The sequence below is a fragment of the Schistocerca piceifrons genome, chromosome X (genome assembly GCF_021461385.2).
Source record: "Schistocerca piceifrons isolate TAMUIC-IGC-003096 chromosome X, iqSchPice1.1, whole genome shotgun sequence".
Classification (NCBI taxonomy): domain Eukaryota; kingdom Metazoa; phylum Arthropoda; class Insecta; order Orthoptera; family Acrididae; genus Schistocerca; species Schistocerca piceifrons.
The window spans coordinates 834,535,364-834,556,974 of record NC_060149.1 but is presented as its reverse complement, the minus strand read 5'-3'; the positions used below and the strand labels follow the sequence as shown (position 1 = coordinate 834,556,974).

Below are 21,611 nucleotides of genomic sequence, written 5' to 3'. Positions count from 1 at the left end.
CGGGTTTAGCGACATCTCTGAACAGTCAAAGGGACCGTGCCTGTGATACAGTATCCACAGTCAACGTCTATCTTCAGGAGTTCGTGGACCGGGGGTGATGCAAAACTTTTTTGATGTATTTCACATTTGACAGATTAATATGACGCAAACAGCTTGTGCTCTGCACCTTCATTAGGAATTATTTCACATTTGACAGATTAATAGAGGCAACTTGTGCTTTGCATCTTTATTAGGATTCATTTTACAATAACTTTTTGTTCATATGTATATCACGTGCATCCTAATTACCCAATGTACTCTGTATTATCATGTTTCCGGCTACCCCGCGCAGTCTAGGGCGCCTTATCACGATCCGCGTGGCTCCCCCAGTCGGAGGTTCGAGTCCTCTTTCAGGCATGGGTGTGTGTGTTGTTCTTAGCGTAAGTTAAAGTTAGATTAAGTAGTGTGTAATCTTAGGCACCGATGAACTCAGCAGTTTGGTCTCATAGGACGTTACCACAAATTTCCAAATTTATCATGTTTCCTTTCCTATACCTTATGATGCGACTGTGTGTGTGTGAATGCACATTTATCTGGGTTATAAAGGACAGCGTTGTCTTGCTGCTTTCCGTCTGCTGTCGGTGCGGGTCTTCTATCTTGGTGCAGGGTAACCAGATTTGGGTGGTGGAAGGAACACTCTGGTCACTTCCGTTTACCTGGGAGCACCCTCACCAGCGGCTGTGCTGAAGTCACTCTGTCTTGGGCTTCAGGTGAGTTCACTTCGTACTCATTAAGCGTGGTCGTAGCCTTGTTAATTTCTCTTGTGAAATGTGAATGTTTGCTTCAGACTAGGTGAAGTTGTTTAATTTTCTCTTCCAGTTATTAATAATGGAGCATTGAGCTCATAGATTTGCGGGAAATGTTAGGAGTGCTAGATTTAATAATTATTTCGAAGTCGCATTGTTCCTTCAGAACATTGCGTGGTGTAGAACAGCCCAATACGTTAAACCGTTTTTAACTTATGTGAATGTGAGAATATCCCCATGTACTGAATTGTGTTCAAATTATCTGGCTTTCGATTCAGATTTACCGTTAACCCCGCAGTCGGCACAAACCTCCTTACTGTAGTTTCATTTATGTAGGATTGGCGGAGTTCTGATCCAAGCCTGTCTTATTCTGTATGTCTGTGAACGAATGTGCGGTCTGTTTTCCTCCCTTTCCTCGGTACTTTTCCATACAGACTATGAAATTGTTAATCACTGGGTCATTATTAAATTATCGTGTGACTTTGAGTTCAGACACCAGCAAAATTTTGTGTATATTGTCTTTCCTTGAACCCACCATCTTAGCTTCATTAATAAATATTTTTGTCAAAGTTTAATTCGCATGTATTCTGCGTATTGAATGAAGGCTCCTTTACTGAACCATTTTATTTGAAATTATTCTCTTTTATTAATTCTGTGTGGCTCCATAGTTTAAGCTTTGTTGATCATTCACGTAAAAAACCTTGATTCAATTAATGCAGCTATGTAAATTTTTCCAGTCCAGCTTTCGTTATATTTATATGTAGAATAGTGTCTGGGCTGGTGACGAACCTGAAAGTCAAATTTGAAACAATTTTAGAAATTATTTTCTTTGTGAGGGGTAGGAACTCAGTAGAAGCACCGTCATATAATTTTATATGGGGCGTCCCCAACCATAGTCGGCAACAAGAAGCAGTTAGAATGTAACAGCAAACAGTTAGAACCTTACAACCTCTGTACTTTTGTGACAACACGACACGTATTTAGTAAGAGCAGTAACAATATTGATCCAAGTGTTGTAATTAAGATACGCCCCTCACACTTTCATATGGAAAACATAACTAAAATTATGAGAACGTTGTTTGCCGCGGCGACACTCTTGGATAAAACTTTCTCGGATTTCTTACCACGTCATATTTGTATGTAAACTCAAAATTCCAACGACTCTGTCTGTCGTCATCATCAGGAGTAATCAGTAGGAGGAGGAGGAGATTGGTGTTTAACGTCCCGTCGACAACGACGTCTTAGAGACGGAGCACAAGCTCGGATTAGGGAAGGACGGGAAAGAAAATCGGCCGTGCTCCTTCAAAGGAACCATCCCAGTATTTGCCTGAAGCGATTTAGGGAAATCTTAGAAAACCTAAATCAGTATGGCCGGACGCGGGTTTGAACCGTCGTCCTCCAGAATGTGAGTACAGTGTGCTAACCACTGGTGTTGTGGTACTTTCGTTCTTAGTTAGATGAATTATGCCATGGAGACGTCAAGAACTCACGGAATTTCCATATGCTATCAGAGATTACGTCATGACTATGAAAGACGGAAATTAATAACGATACTGATTCCGCTAGACACTAGGCAACTCACCTTGTTTCTTTGTACACTTTCAGCATCAAGCGCCCATTCTCATGCACCAGTTAAAGTTGTTGTTCTCCATTCTGATGTCAACGGCTTGTTTCATGACAAAATCCCAGTAGGTAGATGCATAGTGTAAGATATTTGCTTGTTTATGTATCTGTGTAAGGCAATAAATAGCAGATTTGTCGAAATAGAGACATTTAATGTGGCATCAGTGGTCTGTGCAGCGTTCTGAAATCGTTAGTGTTGACTGACCAATATAACTGCCGTTGCATTCAGAAAAGCTTGCGAAGGACACTGGGACAAAGGCCGTATTTTACTTGGCGCATAATCTCTTTAATTTTCTTGGGTCGTTATAAAATGGATTGAATGTGTTGTACTTTCAAAACTTTGCCTATTTTATTTGTTGTAGCTCCGAGTAGGCTGATCATCTTGCGATGATTATCTGCGGGAGGTGGGTTATGCAACATCTCGTTCACTGTAGCTGGTCATATGGAACATCTTTTTGAGATAACTGATCTAGGAATGCAGGTGGTTCTTTTCAGGAACAGTTTTAGCTCTATGTTTTTTTTTTAATCACCTCATCTCAAACACATCGACTCTCCTTTCCCTGTCTCCGCAGAGTTTAAAACTTACTGATCTATTTGTCACTGGATGACGAAAGTTTTGTCTATTCAGGTGTAATTTAATGTGTGTAAGTTTGTGGTGAATAGTGTGGCAGAGCCGCCCATGTGACTTTCGTACAAAAGACACATCTAAAAATGGCAATTTTCCTTCTCTATTTTTCTCAGCGCTGAACTTGGTATTAGTGTGCCTGCTATTCATACGATCAGTTAATGGGTTAGGAGCTTCCATTCCACGTGGCCGACCGGCCGCTGTGACCGAGCGGTGCTAGGCACTTCAGTCCGGAACCGCGCTACTGCTACGGTCGTAGGTTCGAATCATGCTTCGGGCATGGATTTGTGTAATGTCCTTAGGTTGGATAGGTTTAAGTAGTTCTAAGTCTAAGAGACTGATGAGCTCAGATGTTAAGTCCCATAGTGCTTAGAGCTATTTGAAAGCCATCCGCGTGGCCGGATCATAACGAAGGAAGCTAGATTGACGAAGAGGATCTGAACTTAACGCGTGTTCTTCGAAATACTCCACGAAGAAATTAACCATATTGGGAGAAAATGGAGAACCTACGGCTACTCAAAAGTAATGTAAGAAAATTACGCCGGCCGGAGTGGCCGAGCGGTTCTAGGCGCTACAGTCTGGAACCGCCCGACCGCTACGGTCGCAGGTTCGACTCCTGCCTCGGGCATGGATGTGTGTGATGTCCTTAGGTTAGTTAGGTTTAAGTAGTTCTATGTTCTAGGCGACTGATGACCTCAGACGTTGAGTCCCGTAGTGCTCAGAGCCATTTGAGCCAAGAAAATTACGTACAAATGAGATTTGCCAGGAAATTGGAAATAATATTTATCAAAAACCAAAAATAGAATATTACGCGTAGTTGGAAATTAAGAAATTCGGAGCAGTTACTGAAATCATCGAATCTGTTTGCTCGCAGCGTGTGTCCGTGTACGGTCTTGTAAGTTTATGACAAGGACTAATTGTGTACTGTGCAATTCCTTTATTTACAAATATATAATAATTTAATGCGCGAATTAACATAAATGCGTGAGGAAGAGGATGAGATGAAGCATCGTTTAGCCGAGGATGGCCTTGGTGTGCAGGGGAGCAGCGTAGGCGGCAGGGGCGGCGTACGCAGGGGCGGCGTATGCGACGGGGGCGGCCACCTTCGCGTACGCGGGGGCGGCGTAGGCGACCGGGGCAGCCACCTTGGCGACGGCGGGGGCGGCGACGACAGCCTTGGCGGCCACCACGGGCTCGCGGTGCACGACGGCGTTGAAGCCGTTGACGGGGTCGGCCGTGTACTCGACGGTGCGGCGGGAGCCGTCGGGTTCGACCAGGCTGTAGCTGCCCTGCACCACGTCGCCGTTGCGGGTCTCCTGCTGGCCCTTGGAGTCGCCGGTCAGCGCGTCCTGGATGTCGTACGCGTAGCTGTACTGAGGGTTCGGGTCGTAGTCGTCGACGACGGCAGCCTTGGCGACGACGGGCGCGGCGTGGGCGACGGCGACGGCCGGGGCGGCGTAGGCGGGGGCGGCGTAGGCGGGGGCGGCGTAGGCGGGGGCGGCGAGTGGCGCTCCGGGTGCGACGACGGCGGGGGCTCCCAGGAGACCCGCGCTCGCCACGGACAGCGCTCCGGCAAGGACCAACAGCTGCAGTCAACGACACTCTCTCACTCTCCGCTTAATTAATGCGTGCCCTAAACTTTTTCGGCTTGTCCCTTTCCTCCTCGGACGCCATTTACAATGGAGGAGGCAGATTCTTACTACCTTTTATCTCAACTGCTAGATATTTAAAAGCGAATTTATACAGTATATTTAGGGAGACGATCACAGTCTTTCACCCATCTACATTTACATCTAGATACGCAGGGACCTCAGAAAGTACGCCACTGGCAATTAAAATTGCTACACCACGAAGATGACGTGCTACAGACGCGAAACTTAACCGACAGGAAGAAGATGCTGTGATATGCAAATGATTAGCTTCTCAGAGCATTCACACAAGGTTGGCGCCGGTGGCGACACCTACAATGTGCTGACATGAGGAAAGTTTCCAACCGATTTCTCATACGCAAACAGCAGTTGACCGGTGTTGCCTGGTTCAAATGGTTCAAATGGCTCTGAGCACTATTGGACTTAACATCTATGGTCATCAGCCCCCCAGAACTTAGAACTATGCCTCGTGTAAGGAGGAGAAATGTGTACCATCACGTTTCCGACTTTGATAAAGGTCGGATTGTAGCCTATCGTGATTGCTGTTTATCGTATCGCGACATTGCTGCTCGTGTTGGTCGAGATCCAATGACTGTTAGCCGAATATGGAATCGGTGGGCTCAGGAGGGTAATACGGAACGCCGTGCTGGATCCCAACGGCCTCGTATCACTAGCAGTCGAGATGACAGGCATCTTATCCTCATGGCTGTAACGGATCGTGCAGCCACGTCTCGATCCCTGAGTCAACAGATGGGGACGTTAGCAAGACAACAATCATCTGCAGGAACAGTTCGACGACGTTTGCAGCAGCATGGGCTATCAGCTCGGAGACCGTGGCTGCGGTTACCCTTGACGCTGCATTACAGACAGGAGCGCCTGCGATGGTGTACTCAACGATGAACCTGGGTGCACGAATCGCAAAACGTCATTTTTTCGGATGAATCCAGGTTCTGTTTACAGCATCACGATGGTCGCATCCGTGTTTGGCGACATCGCGGTGAACGCACATTGGAAGCGTGTATTCGTCATCGCCATACTGGCGTATCACCCGGCGTGATGGTATGGGGTGCCATTGGTTACACGTCTCGGACACCTCTTGTTCGCATTGACGGCACTTTGAACAGTGGACGTTATATTTCTGATGTGTTACGACCCGTGGCTCTACTCTTCATTCGATCCCTGCGAAACCCTACATTTCAGCAGGATAATGCTCGACCGAATGTTGCAGGTCCTGTACGGGCTTTCCTGGAAACAGAAAATGTTCGACTGCTGCCCTGGCCAGCACATTCTCCAGGTCTATAACCAATTGAAAACGTCTGGTCAATGGTGGCCGAGCAACTGGCTCGTCACAATACGCCAGTCACTATTCTTGATGAACTGTGGTATCGTGTTGAAGCTGCATGGGCAGCTGTACATGTACACGCCATCCAAGCTCTGTTTTGACTCTATGCCCAGGCGTATCAAGGCCGTTATTACGGCCAGAGGTGGTTGTTCTGGGTACTGATTTCTTGGGATCTATGCACTCAAACTGCGTGAAAATGTAATCACATGTCAGTTCTAGTATATACAATGAATACCCGTTTATCATCTGCATTTCTTCTTGGTGTAGCAATTTTAATGGCCTGTAGTGTAAGTTACATCTGTCGTCCCAAGCTAAGACCATAGCTCAAAGAGCATGGCGCGTCGCCAGAAGAGAGTACGTATACCGGGTTTCCTGCAGACGCAGTTCTGGTGCGGTACGGATAACAGGTGCATCACGGGTTGCGAGTGAAATAGCACGGCAATTGGAAACGTACTGCAAAATTGAAGTTCTAGGTGCAGTTCGATTCTTGTGGCAAAATCTCTAAATTTTGTGGGAATTCCTCGTGAAATTCTGTCACTATATGGACTAAATGTAATGTCTTCTACATCCGTAGTGAAATCGTGCCAACAGTTTGACCGAGATCGCACACACAAGGGTGAAACTGATCGGAGAGTCCAGACCTCGGTCTGTTCGGCAAAGTGGAAGAACATTTGGGAGGAAAGAGATTTTTCAACGATGGCGAAGCTAAGACAGCAGTTTGCGAATGGCTCGGTGAGCAAGGAGTGGATTTCTGCCGTTCGAGAAACTGAACGATTGGTAGAACGTTCCGACCGTTATTTACAGAGACTTGGTGACTATATTGAAAAATGGTCTCACGTATCTGTGTCACTATGAGGTATAGTGCAGACTGCTATAATAATGAGTAAGTTACTTTTTGAAGTCTCTCGGTACATATTCAGCCAGTCACCATACGGCGCATGGCGGAGGGTAACTTGCACCATTGCTAGTCATTCCTTTTTCCGTTTCACTCGCGTATGGAGCTTGGAAAAAACCACAGTCTACTTGCTTTCGCAGGAGCTCTGAGTTTTCTCGTCTTGCATTTACGTTCATTACGCGTGATGTATGTTGGTGGCAGAAGCATCGTTCTGTTACTGTTGCCAAGCTCACAGGCCTCTACAACGTCGAGGAGACGTTATGTACGTCCTCGACGTTACATTCTAGTCTACAGGAACTTGGAGGCTGTTTCAATCGAAGCTTCAGGCGAGCCAAACAAACAGTGGGTTATTGGAGGTTCTAATGTGTTTAAGGATGTCACCTCGACATTTGTGTGCTTCTCGATGCTGTATTTGGAAGAAGTATTGGGATGACTGTGTCTATTGGTGCAAGCAATCATGCAGATTATGGTGGTCTTGAAGCTTTCGAAGATATTAATATAATAGCATGGGACACATTGGACATATCTAATGAATCTAATCTATTTTTTCTGAGATATCCGTTATATACTGGGTGTTTTAAAAACATTCGCCCGATTTCACAAGACAATATTGTCTATATGAATGAAGACGGGAAAATCTTGAGGTGAATTTTAACTTTTGCATCAAAACTGAACTTTATTTTGATGCCAGTTGCCAGTTTCCATTTGGTGTGGCTGTTGGTAGATCTCTCACTAATGAAGCTAGTTCGCTCACCCGCTCGCTCGTTCATTTCCCAATGTGCGTTCGATTGGAAGGAAACTACCTTATATACTCTACATCTACAGCTACATTGATACTATGGACGCATAGACCAGATGTGGCTTAAATTCGAAGAAAGAGAATCGGCGGCAGCTGAGAGATTTATATACCAAATAAATTAATAAGAGATGATATTGATCCCCCATGGTACACAAAAATGGTCAGAACCCTGTTGTAGAAGCCACGAGAAAAGTATGCCAAATTAAAATAATGCAAAGTCCCCAAGATTGGTAAAGTTTTACAGAAGGAGATCAAATCCGACTGAAAAATGATTTAGACAAATTATCTGTACTGTGTGAAAAGTGGCAATGAAAAGTGTGAGGTCAGCCACATAAATACTAAAAGAAATTCATTAAATTTCGGTTACACGATAAATCATGCAACTGTAAAGGCTATCAGCTCAACTAAATATCTAGGTATACTAGTTACGAGCAACTTAATTTGGAACGATCACATAAATAAAGTTGTGCGAAAGGCGAAAAATATTGCGGTTTATTGGCAGAATACTTAGAAAATGCAACAGGTCTACTGAAGAGACTGCTTACGCTACGCTTGCCCGTCCTCTGCTAGAGTATTGCTGAGCGAAATGAGATCCTTACCGGCTAGGAATGACGGAGGACATCGAAAAAGTTCAAAGAAAGGGAGCTTGTTTTCGTTTTGTATTTTCACGAAATAGGGGAGCTGAGGTGGCGATCGTTAAAAGAATAGTGTTTTTCGTTGCTGCGGTCATCTTTTCACTCTCAATCTCCGATATTCTCCTTCGAATGCGAAAATGTTTTGTTGACGCCCACTCGCATAAGGAGAAATGATCATCATAATAAAATAAGGGAAATAGGAGCCCGCGCGGAAAGATTTAAGTGTTCGTTTGTCCCGTGCGCTGTTAAAGAGTGGAACGGTAGAGAAATAATGTGAAAGTGGTTCGATAAATCCTCTACCTAGCACTTAGGCGTGAATTACAGAATAACCATGAAGATGCAGATGTAGGCACATGTAAAAAAGTATGCCAAGACATGTACATGCATGTAAAAGATACGCGCTTGTAAATTTGGATAGTTATTTTGGAAGTCACAGCTTTGTAGTCCTATTCGTAATTTAAAATTGTACTCCAACTATCAGTCTGCCTGCTTAGCTGGGTGGTAACGTGCTTGCCTCTCATGCAAGCGGGCTCGGGTTCGATTCCCGGATGGGTTGGAGATTTTCTCCGCTCATGGAGTGGATGTTGTGTGGTTCTCATCATCGTTTCATCCTCATCACCGGCACGCAAGTCGCCCAATGTGGCGTCGACTGAAATAAGACTTGCTTTGCACTCGGCGGCCAAACTTCCCCGGACAGCACCTCCCGGCCAACAATACCATACCATCATTCCATTTTCCAAGTTTCTGTATGGATTCATGTAGATGATATATTCTTGTGAAATGGGATGTATCTCTTTGAGACAGCCTTCTAACTGAAACAACTCCTGCAGTAAAAATCTAAAATCCTTCGTCTATTGCCCCAGCCCAACTTCATGAAGTTTCATAAGACTTGAACAACACTTCTAATGAACCAAACCCTTCAGAGTCCTTACTATATAAGCTAGTGGTATATGAAATTAAATCCGAAAATGCGCACGCTCTTATAAAGCAAGGTTAAATCTACGGAAATAAGCAACCGTGGCGGCAACATGGGAGACCTTCTCCTCCCAGTTTCAAGGGGTGGGGAGGTACACATCGGCTATTGTTAGTTCTCACTGAAAGGCTTCATGTATGCCTAAGAAGGATGAAAATTTTTGATGAAATCATGTGTACTCGCTGACAGTTTTACTGTCAGACCTCTTTTCACCTTCGGACTAGAACAGTTTTACCGAGCGAGGTGGCGCAGTGGATAGCTCACTGGACTCGCATTCGGGAGGACGACGGTTCAAACCCGCGTCCGGTCAGCCTGATTTAGGTTTTCCGTGATTTCCCCAAATCGCTTCAGACAAATGCCGGGATGGTTCCCTTGAAAGAGCACGACCGATTTCCTTTTCTATCCTTCCCCTATCCGGTGGGACCGATGAGCTCGATGATGGATCCCCTCCCCCAAATCAACCAACCAATCAACTAGAGCAGTTCTCTTCTAAGCTCTTAAACCTGATGCTTCACTCTGTCTTAGCTACTGATTAGCAAACTCTGTGTCTCTTGGTGATCAAATTGTTATATTACCGTTATTTGCCTAGTAGGAAGCTTGATTTTCTAGTACTGTGTATGGAACTCCTTAAAGAAACTGTAGCTATTTTATGAACGCGGATCACATTGCGCCTAATATGCACACTGTCGTACTACGTAGCATATTTTATCTTGGTGTGTGGAATGTTGCTAGACTGAAAGACAGGGGAAGAATCTACTGCAATGACCGATCGTATTGTATTAGTACGTGCTTCACCTAGAGTTCCAAAAAGATATTATTTATTTATTATTCTGACCTGTAAAGCTATGTTTCCCTTATGGAATGTCCCGAGATACTGTGCGATCTGTGTCAAAATGACAGAGTCCTAGAAATTTGATCTGACACAATAAGCTTCATTCAAACCATATTTTTGCTTACTCGAGACTGGTTGATTAGAGATTTAACGTAGACATTTCAGCACGAATAAATAGTATTTCGTTGAAGCAGTAGTCTGAAAATAGGCATCTAACAGTCAGTAGTGTATTAAAATAACCCCATAAATTAGAAACGGGACAGTAACTTAGATTCTGTTATGCTCTCCAATGCAAATTGTCTTACCACGTACTCTGCTCTATAATTCTCAACAGCGATGACTTACGTCAGAACCAAATAAAATTTCAAAGCTGATTGACGGACTGAACGATTTAGAACGGTTATCACAACTCTGGCAGAACTGTGTTCTTATTGAACTGTGTGTTAATTTGGGAACAACATATGTTATTACAATGGTCTTTAGGTTTTTAATTACATCAGCTTACTTCGGCTTTCTTTAGCTCTCTTGCCTGTGAGACACTACCTTTCAGAAAACAGTGCCATCTACAATACATTATGATTTGCTTCATAGGAACAATGCCTTTTACGTAAATATGACGTTAGTTTTCGAACTAGCATTAGAGGTTCGAGATATGTTCAGCCGATGATGATTTAAGTTCTTTCATACTTTGTTGACAATAGATAAATCGTTCTGTGTATTTATTCCGATACGTTGATGTACCGAACAGCGAAGTTAAGAGAGTAGCAATTATGCGATTTCGAATGCAGTCGTAATAATGTGGAAGGAATATTAGAAGAGGCAAATGTTTCATTGTCTTTCATTTTGCATTGTCATTCTGATTACATAAGTGAAGTTAATCTGTAAATGCTCACCTTCTGTTGGCTAATGCTTTGTATAAGAACAGTAGACAAGCAAATACACATTCACGAAACTTCTGGCATATTCCATTAGTTTATTTATTTACGAGATTAAATGTAGGAGTAACTGCTAAAATAATAAATAAGGACACTAACAACAGTACTTCAGTGACATTTTACTTAAAATTATTTCCGGCTCGTCTGTTGACATACACTATAATTAGAATTTTTAGAGAATATTTCGTTGTGGATCACATAAGCTACTTCTCCATATTCCGGTGTATTGGGAATTTACTTCTCAAAAAAATTTATGTATTATATCTGATTACGACTGAAAGTTTGATTGAGCTTCTGACGCGGAGAGTAATTAACATAAATTTTGTACATTGATAGTAAGAAAAAGAGGCCTGTGAAAAACCTGAAAAAGACGCGGGAAAGAAGTAGTTGTCTTTCATTCACTGTCCTGTCAAGTGGAATGTAATTTAAGGAGGACACATTTCACTTACATTCGTCACCGTGGTCAAACAATAAGCGCGAGAAAATCGTTAACTGCTACCAAAATCAGTGTCATTTTATAGCGGAGTGTACGGTATCAGGAAACTTCCTGCAAATATGTAATTGTTCGCGGCACTAATGTTCCAACGGCGTTCCAAAACCAGCACCCATAATTTAAAACCAAATATAATTACAATGCAAATTCTATGCAAACTGGAAACAGACTCTTGGGCTGCAGCTCGCACATTTTCTACCGTATAGCCTACCTCTTTCCAAAGAGACTTTCTGTGTGAACCATGTGCACGAGATGCTGTAAACTTAGAATGCATAATGGATAGGTGACAGATTGAAGCTTAGCCCATGAAACGTGCTCTGTAGCTTCAGTTTGAGTGAGAGATGCCCGTGGAAGTCCCTTGACCGAGATTGAAACCTCATCCGGTGTATAGCTTTAATCTGCCAGAGTTTCATTACCACTGCATAGCAATTTAGGTGTAACGTTGACGACGAAGGCGCATCCATTTCGGTGAGTCCTAGTGCATAAACGCCCCAAGTAATTAACGGGAAGATCACGACAGTTATTGGTCTCGACTAACCGACCGTGGAGAGACGACTGTCACAAGATGGCTGCAATACTACTGTTGGACAGACTCCAAGAAAAAAGTGCAATCTGCTACGGGAAGAGAAATAAGCACAATGTAAGAGCGAGAGTGCTGCTTACCGTGACTGCCATTGTGGTGGATGTGAACTGACTGTTGGCTTCTCTGGACCCGGGTGGGTCTTATATACCTGGCCGGACGTCCAGTTGATGTAATCGGGCGCTCTTTCAAAATTGACCACGCCTGCGTGGCCGGCAGCTGAGCTCAGTGCGTCTACGCGTTACAGCGATCTATTTGGAGTGACCCCGGCTTCAGCCCGGGGCGTGACCGAAATCGGCGCCCCGCTTCTGTCGAAAGCCAGCCGGCCGCGGTTACACCACAGCATCCAATGTCGCTTTCACCGCCTTATCTTACACGCCCTCCGCTTTGCGTCTCGGCGCAGACATCTCTTATTGTCCTTAGCGTGTCCCTGCATTCATTCATCATTACTTGACACATTACACTGAGGCAAAATATTGACCTTCGCAGAAGAAATAACTTACTACGCACCGTTATTTCGTGATGCTAACAAGGACAAAATTGTGTTTGCAGCTTATCATATTAAAAGCACCACGAAACTAGCATTTCTTTTATGTTTCATCGCCACTGTTGTTATCATCGTTGATAATTTTCATTTCAGACATCTGTGAATGCCCTTTTTGATGTGATCTACGTTTTAGGGAATTGTCAGCAATTAGTATCTACATCTACATCTACATTTATACTCCGAAAGCCACCAAACGGTGTGTGGCGGAGGGCACTTTACGTGCCACTGTCATTATCTCCCTTTCCTGTTCCAGTCGCGTATGGTTCGCGGGAAGAACGACTGCCGGAAAGCCCCCGTGCGCGCTCGAATCTCTCTAATTTTACATTCGTGATCTCCTCGGGAGGTATAAGTAGAGGGAAGCAATATATTCGATACCTCATCCAGAAACGCACGCTCTCGAAACCTGGACAGCAAGCTACACCGCGATGCAGAGCGCCTCTCTTGCAGAGTCTGCCACTTAATATTGTTAAACATCTCCGTAACGCTGTCACGCTTACCAAATAACCCTGTGACGAAACGCGCCGCTCTTCTTTGGATCTTCTCTATCTCCTCTGTCAACCTGACCTGGTACGGATCCCACACTGATGAGCAATACTCAGGTATAGGTCGAACGAGAGTTTTGTAAGCCACCTCCTTTGTTGATGGACTACATTTTCTAAGGACTCTCCCAATGAATCTCAACCTGGCACTCGCCTTACAAACAATTAATTTTATATGCTCATTCCACTTCAAATCGTTCCGTACGCATATTCCCAAATACTTTACAGAAGTAACTGCTACCGCTATCATATAATCATACAATAAAGGATCCTTCTTTGTATGTATTCGCAATACATTACATTTGTCTATGTTAAGAGTGAGTTGCCACTCCCTGCGCCACGTGCCTATCCGCTGCAGATCTTCCTGCATTTCGCTTCAGTTTTCTAATACTGCAATTTCTCTGTATATTACAGCATCATCCACGAAAAGCCGCATGGAACTTCCGACACTATCTATCAGAGATACAGTACGTGTCAGATTATATTTTCGAGAAATTTGATTTAATGGATTTATTTTGACGCTCACAGAGTCTGAATACATTGAGTCTAAATGCACCGACCACTGAATACTGAGAAAGAAGGGCGTTAATTCTCAACTGCAAGAAAGAAATTAATGTAATGTTGGCATTTATACTGGGGTTACAGGTAAGTGTTTAAATACTTACAAGCAATTGTTGATGTAACTTATAAGACTGGCAAACAAGCGTTAATTAGACCTTATTTAGCAATCGATAAATTAAATGCCAATTTACAGTCGGAATACTTGTATATGCTACCATATTACCAGTCTGTTCGTGTGTCCTCGGTGGCTGACAAATTTATTGTCAGTATTCCAAATATTTCTCTAGATAATTTAATTACATGTGCACAATGAGGTTGAAGTGCCTCGTTAAAATAATGTAGCACAGCCAAAGGACACATCACCGAATACGAATTTTTTAAAACAGTATTCTGCACTAAGGTAGTATTAAGTAGACACCAATATAAGCGAATGGATTACATGGTAAATAAGTGAATAATCTTTGTACATAACTTGTCCTACGACGGCGTTGAACTGCTGACGTGTTACTGTTGGTTGTTGAAATGTCCAATTCTCCCTTTGACGAAGAATTTATAACATGAAAAACTTTCAACAGCGTTTCCTTGCTACATTTCAGACTTCTGCAGATTACATTAAAAAAATGATAGAAAAAGTTAACAAAAGTGCAACTGAGCGTACTGCCAAAAGCCGTATTTTTATAGAGCTGGAGAGAACTTACAGGCCGGCTGGAGTGGCCAAGTGGTTCTAGGCGCTTCAGCCTGCAACCGCGCGACTGCTATGCTTGCAGGTTAGAATCCTGCCTCGGGCATGGATGTGTGTGATGTTCTTAGGTTAGTTAGGTTTAAGTAGTTCTAAGTTCTAGGGGACTGATGACCTCCGCTGTTAAGCCCCATAGTGCTCAGAGCCATTTGAGCCATTTGAAAAATGGTTCAAATGGCTCTGAGCACTATGGGACTTAACATCTGTGGTCATCAGTCCCCTAGAACTTAGAACTACTTAAACCTAACTAACCTAAAGACATCACACACATCCATGCCCGAGGCAGGATTCGAACCTGCGACTGTAGCGGTCACGCGGTTCCAGACTGAAGCGTCTAGAACTGCACGGCCATGAGCCATTTGAAGAACTTACAGTGAAACCAGCTGCTTTAGAGCAATACTTAAGATAAAGGAGGATGGATTGTTAAAAACTCTGTCGAAATGACGTTCATCTTAAGCTTTGAGCAGATATTCTACTGACCATATGTAGAAACAAGGTCTGCCAAATTTCAGAGAATCAGATTGCTGTATGTTCGATTCCAGTTGGATGCAGAGTCTAGTTGGTTCTAAATACGCCTCCAGGTGCTTTTACTAACCCCTCTACTTGCTATTCAAATGAACAAAAAGGGTGAGTTTCCACTTGGACCAGAAGGAATTTGATGACTGTTACACAGCCCACATTGCATATTACACAGAACTGGAGGAACACCATCGCATCGCCCAAAGGTTTGACCGGTGGCATGAGCCCCCTCTCATATTTCTATCTTACGCTGAGTAATTCGATTTTCCTCTCTAATTGCATGAAGTGAAAAGTTGCTATTCCTTCACATGCGGACTTCCCACGCAGTGTCTCTCATCACCCGGGTGGTCCGGTGACAGGCGGGTTTCCGCTGATCTTGAAAGGGTTAAGCCGATGGGTGTGAGGGAGTCAAATGGATGCTTTCCAGACGCCGACACTGTCATAAGAGTGGTGGCGACACGACCACAGGGGCCTGAAGGAGCGGCTGGGCTAGAGATTCCGTTACTTCGCAGGAACTTTGTGAAAACACTTTCTGGCGGGCTACCAGCGAGGTGTGGAAATGACTTGTGTTCCCAGGCAGTCTTGGCGGGCAAATTACCGCGTTTTCTGCAAAATCGTAACTGTGATTGGCTTGCTCAGGGCAGACATTGGCGCCAAGAATCTCCATTGGTGGAATGGTAGTGCTTCGGCAATAGAGTGGAATTTTCCGCTGGTTTTCGAGTCGCCGATTGGAATGTTTAACCACAGCCACTTTTGTGGGGGAATATTCTGTGTTCGGCTTGTACCGGTGCTCTTGAGGGAGTCGGCTCTCGCCTTTCGATCAGGGTAGGTTACAAGACTGAGCTCTCGCTGCTCTGGATAGCCTGCCTTCCGTTGACTGTCTAATATAATTTCATTTAATTGTAGCTATTTGACGCAGTTGCTGAAGTTTCGACTTCAGTGTAACTTTCCGGGTACAGTTGGCAATTGAGTGTTCTGCGTACAAGTGGCCTATGTTGTCCGTCTTGAGCAGTTTTTGCTAAAGTTGACTGTATCGGAGTTACTGTGTGACTTCGTTTGTTAAAATCAATCACTGTACCATCAGTGATTGTGTGGCGAGCCTTCTTTGTCTCCCTCAGAGGCGCATGTGTATTGATAGGAGGTCTTTAGTCTGGAACAACCAGACCAGGATAATTTGTTTCGGGCTATACTCGCGACATTATCATCACCATGACCGGACGTCGAAGCATCCAGCCATCGCCTCCGGTACGCCAGATCATGTCCTTGCAGTTACGAAGACAGCTTGGTAATGTATGTCCTCAGCACAGGCAGATTAGGGAATTTTGCTAGGTGATAATCAGAGCTCAGCAGAGCGCGCCTGTTCGTCTTTTCTAACTTTGTTCTGTCTTGGGTATTCATTGTCTGAGTTCTCACTACTGTAGCACCAATTAATGTTGGGTTGGCTGGGTGTTTCGCTTAAGATTTGAGTTGCAAGGAATTGGCTCCACATACCACTTGGTCGTAAATATCACAATCTAGTTTATGGATAACCTCACCTTCTCAGCACTTATTTGAGTATCCAATTTGATGTATTGTAAATGTGTTTTGTTTATTATTTTGAGTTTAGTCATAACAAATCAAATTGTTATTTTGGACAGAACTTTCATTCTGTTAATTGGCAGAGCAACACTTTCATTTCTCACTACGTTAATGTAACTTTCCTTTATCTAATTAATGTCTATCAAATTAAATTATTGCAGGTCCCAAACTCTTTTCTACTCCACTTGCAGGGTCGATTGCAGTCAGTTCGCGTTTCTTCTTAATCCATGTGCAACAGTAAAAGTCGGAGTTAGAAAAGGGGAGGATTAGAGCATCATTTCCATATGAAGATTCTAGAAGAATTTAGTGTTAAATACACTGCTAGCCCCAGCCCCTCGCAGGTTTAAAGAAAGTAATGCTATAAACTTTAGGTTTTGCCGGCCGTTGTGGTCGAGCGGTTCTAAGGGGTTCAGTCCGGAACAGCGCGACTTCTATGGTCGCAGGTTCGAATCCTGCCTCGGGCATGGATGTGTCTGATGTCCTTAGGTAAGTTAGGTTTAAGTAGTTATAAGTCTAGGGGACTGATGACCTCAGGTGTTAAGTCCCATAGTGCTCAGAGCCATTTTTAAGTTACTTTTTTGCCCACTAATATGTCTGACTGTGGAAGGAACGGTGCAATAGTTAGATGCCGTATGCCATTGCGTTCACATAATGTTTCAAATTCATTTGACGTGATCTGAAGGCCGTTGTCAGACACTATGATTTCAGGTAAACCTTCAAGGCAAAAAATAGAGGACAGCACCTGAATTGTGCTACGTGACGTTGTCGTGTTCATTGGCACAGCAAAAGGAAACTTGCTATACGAGTCAACCACAATTAACCAATGAGTGTTCCAAAAAGCTTCCGCACAGTCTATGTGCACACGTTGCCATGGCGATTGTGACTTAGGCCAAGCCGAGAGTTTTTGTGGAGGGGCGGATTGATTTTCTGCACATGTGTGACGCTGTGACGTCATCTGTTCTATTTTGGTGCCCATACCCTGCCAAGTACAGTGTCGACACGCTAACTGTTTCGTACGAACAATCCCCAGTCTCCTTGGTGAAGTAACTGGAACTCTTCTTTTTGAAAAGCTTCCGGGATCAACAGATGTGACTGTCCACTGTCATTCTGAACAAGAATCAATCCTTTCTCTATAGCGAGGCTATGCCGACCACATAGTTCGTTATGCTATGCAAGGAACGAGGCCAAGATATGCGAACGTATGTGAGAAAAATGTTCAAATCTGAATCAGCCTCCGTGGTCTGCGCAATTTCCCTGTGGTTCAGCGGAAAAGATTGATGCGATTCAGAATTCTGAGTATCGATTTGATGACAAGATGCAGCAGAAGCGTCTGTTGTGACTTGGCAAGACAGCCAAGCCACTAGGAGGTGAAGCTGAAAGGCACGCGTTTAAGCTCACGCAGGCTGGCGTGAGTTCTGGAACAGGTAAAGTAATTGAGACTAGCAAGTAAAGTACGTAGCTTCTTGAATACTTAACTTTAATCCATAATTGGTGAACATCTGTCTGACGGTACATGCATCACAAGATAAATAGCAAATGATAATGGCGCCTTGCTAGGTCGTAGCAAATGACGTAGCTGAAGGCTATGCTAACTATCGTCTCGGCAAATGAGAGCGTAATTTGTCAGTGAACCATCGCTAGCAAAGTCGGTTGTACAACTGGGGTGAGTGCTAGGAAGTGTCTCTTAGACCTGCCGTGTGGCGGCGCTCGGTCTGCAATCACTGATAGTGGCGACACGCGGGTCCGACGTATACTACCGGACCGCGGCCGATTTAAAGGCTACCACCTAGCAAGTGTGGTGTCTGGCGGTGACACCACATTCCTCCCCCGCAAATCGGCGGACGGTTGTGGCATAAGGCTTCCGCCTGCCGTGGAGAGGACCCCATGTTGACATATGCGACGAGGTGGGGAGCCTAACAACAGGCGAGGCTGTACCACCCGCACCCTGCCATTCGGTCCGAGGGGAGCTAGGAAACGCCTGAAAACCTAGTCCAGGGTGCACGCCAACATGCGGTGTATGCGCCCGTAAAGAGACAGGAGGGGCCGAAGGGTCGACCTCCATTTGGTCGGGGCACCCGACGGGCGAAGACGCCATGTCTTCCGGAGCGGGCAAGAATTCCATGGCGGAGGACAACTGGTCATGGGAAGAGATCAGCGGCGCGTGACCCAGGGAGGCGCCCGGCGGTTGCAGCGACGCGTCCACTGCGGGCGTCGCCGGCAGGAGAACAGGCGGCGGCGGCGGCGGCGGCGGCGGCGGCGCGTCGCCATGGGGCAAAATGGAAGGCAGCGTCGGTAACACCTGGGGATGAGGCGAGCCAGTAGATGGGTCCCCAGGGCGCCGACCGGACGGCACCGTCGCTGAAAGCAGACGGGGAGCGGCAGAACCAGTGTGATGACAGAGGCGCAGCTGATTGGGATGCCGACGCACCTCACCAGAGGCCCCCAAAACCAGATACATAGCGCGGCCGAGGCAGCGAAGAATGCGCCCTGCGAGCCAACGCCGTGAACCTCGATAGTTGCGATAGTATACAACGTCGCCTGGAGCAAAAGCAGGTGGCTGCCGCTGCACAGGAACCTGATGTGGCGGATGTAGCAAAGACATCAAGGTTCGATGAGGAAGACCGTGGAGCAACTCAGCCGGCGAGCGACGACCATCTCGGGGCTGAGAGCGATACGAGGAGATAAAGAGCAATAACGCGTCCTCCCGAGAATGCAACTCTTTTAACTTCAACATCTGTGACTTGAAAGTCCGGACCAATCGTTCAGCGGCACCGTTTGACTGAGGCGAAAGCGGCGCGGATGTCAGATGTTGAATACCATTGGCCTTGCAGAATGACTGAAATTCTGCGGACATGAATTGTGGGACATTGTCGGAAACAATAGTCTGTGGAAGACCTTCAATGCAAAAGATAGCGGATAACGCTAGGATGGTGGCAGAAGACGTCATGGAAGACATCTGGACAACAAAAGGAAAATTACTGAATGAATCGACAACAACCAACCATCGAGCATTCCAGAATGGACCAGCAAAATCGATGTGTAAGCGTTGCCAAGGGGAAGTGGCTTTTGGCCATGCAAAGAATTTCCGCGGTGGTGCGGATTGTTGTTCGGCACACGCCATGCAAGAAGAGCACATTTTCGTAATCGCAGCATCGATTCCGAACCAAGTGCAGTGCTGACGAGCAAGTTGTTTCGTTCTCACTATACCCCAATGTCCTTGGTGGAGAAGCCGTAAGACAGAGGACTGTAACGAACGTGGGACCACGACCCTGGACTGATCATTATCAGAACGCAACAGCAAAACACCACGTCATACAAAAAGTCTCTCCTTGTGAGCAAAAAATCGGCGAACCAACGGATCCTCGATCCGTGACTTTGACAAGGGCCATTGCGTAGCAACAAAACGCAGAACGGTAGCAAGGACAGGGTCAGCAGCTGTGGCTGTAGCTACACGACGAAAATCAATCGGAAACGATTCGACCACGTCATCGGTTTCCGCATCAATGAACATGCAAACAAGTTTGGAGGAATCGAATGCTCTATCCTCAGCAACAGGCAAACAGGACAACGCATCGGCGTTTCCGTGCTTAGCAGTGGACCGATACAAGATATCGTAGCGGTACTGCGAGAGGAAAATAGACCAGCGAATGAATTTCTGCGCTGTACGTTGAGGTACAGGCTTGTTCGGATGAAAAAGCGATGTCAAAGGTTTGTGGTCTGTGATGATGGTAAAGTGACGACCATACAAGAAATCATGAAACTTTGTAACACCAAATACGGGAGCCAAAGCTTGTTTGTCGATCTGTGAATAATTTCTTTGCGCAGACGAGAGCAATTTGGACACAAAGGCAATAGGGCGATCGTGCGAACCATCTTTGTGCACAAGCACAGCACCGATCCCGAAATCCGATGCATCCACCATCAACAAAAGGGGTGTCTGGGGATCGAATGGCGTAAGGCAAGTATTGGAAAGCAACGCCGATTTCAACTGGCGAAAGGCGCGTTCGCATTCCGTCGTCCAGACGAACGGAACACCTTTACGGCGTAAGCGATGAAGCGGAGCTGAAATGGAAGAGGCGTGGCGCACTTAGCGATGATGATAATTGATTTTTCCCAGCACACTCTGTAGCTGCTTCAAATTCTGCGCCGAAGCCAAGTCTTGTATGGCACGGAGGTGCTCTGGACTGTGATGTATGCTTTGGGTATTGAGTACATGTCCCAGATAGGGTAAGTCACGAGCAAAAAACACACATTTGTCCTTCCGCAAGCGAAGACCATTTTGTCGCAAGACCTGAAATAATGTTCAGAGATTGGCTAAATGTTCTTCTTCTGTCTTTCTGGAGATCACAATATCGTCCAGATAGTTTGCTGCAGTAGGGACCGACGCACAAACAGTTTGTAAATATTGCTGAAACAATGCAGGAGCGGATGCCCACCCGAATGGCAGTCGCTTGAATCGATACAAACCGAGATGCGTGTTAACCACCAAAACGCGCTGGGATTCTTCGTCCACCGGTATTTGCAAGTACGCATCTGCTAGGTCCAACTTCGAAAAATATTTACCCGGGCACAGTTTGTCAAAAAGATCTTCCGGGCGGGGTAAAGGAAAAGTTGCAATCACTAGTTGTGGATTCACTGTAGCTTTGACGTCCACACAAAGTCTCAATTTTCCAGAAGGTTTTTGTAAAATTACTAAGGTTGATGCCCAGAGAGAAGCCTGCACACGTTCAATCACACCTTGTGATTCCAAATCGTGTAATGTTCTTGCGACCTCATCATGCAAGGCGTGGGGAACATTGCGCGCTCTGAAAAATTTCGGTTGCGCGTTTACTTTCAGTTCCAAATGTGCGTTATAGTTCTTAGCGCAACCAAGGCCTGGTGCAAAAATGTCTGCAAATTCTTCACATAGACGAGAAACACTGTCTGAAGGCACACTCTGGTTCACTGATAGGACCCGATTGA

At 45.2% G+C, this 21,611-nt stretch overlaps 1 protein-coding gene across 1 annotated transcript in view; it reads right to left on the bottom strand.

Moving 5' to 3' along the window:
- Positions 1-4,046: 4,046 nt before the first annotated feature.
- LOC124722730 (cuticle protein-like) overlaps positions 4,047-21,611 on the bottom strand; it is a 58,153-nt gene continuing 40,588 nt past the window's right edge. Inside the window, exon 3 of the mRNA XM_047247871.1 lies at positions 4,047-4,619. Within this exon, the coding sequence (XP_047103827.1) occupies positions 4,047-4,619 (573 nt within the window). The remainder of the gene's footprint in view (positions 4,620-21,611) is intronic.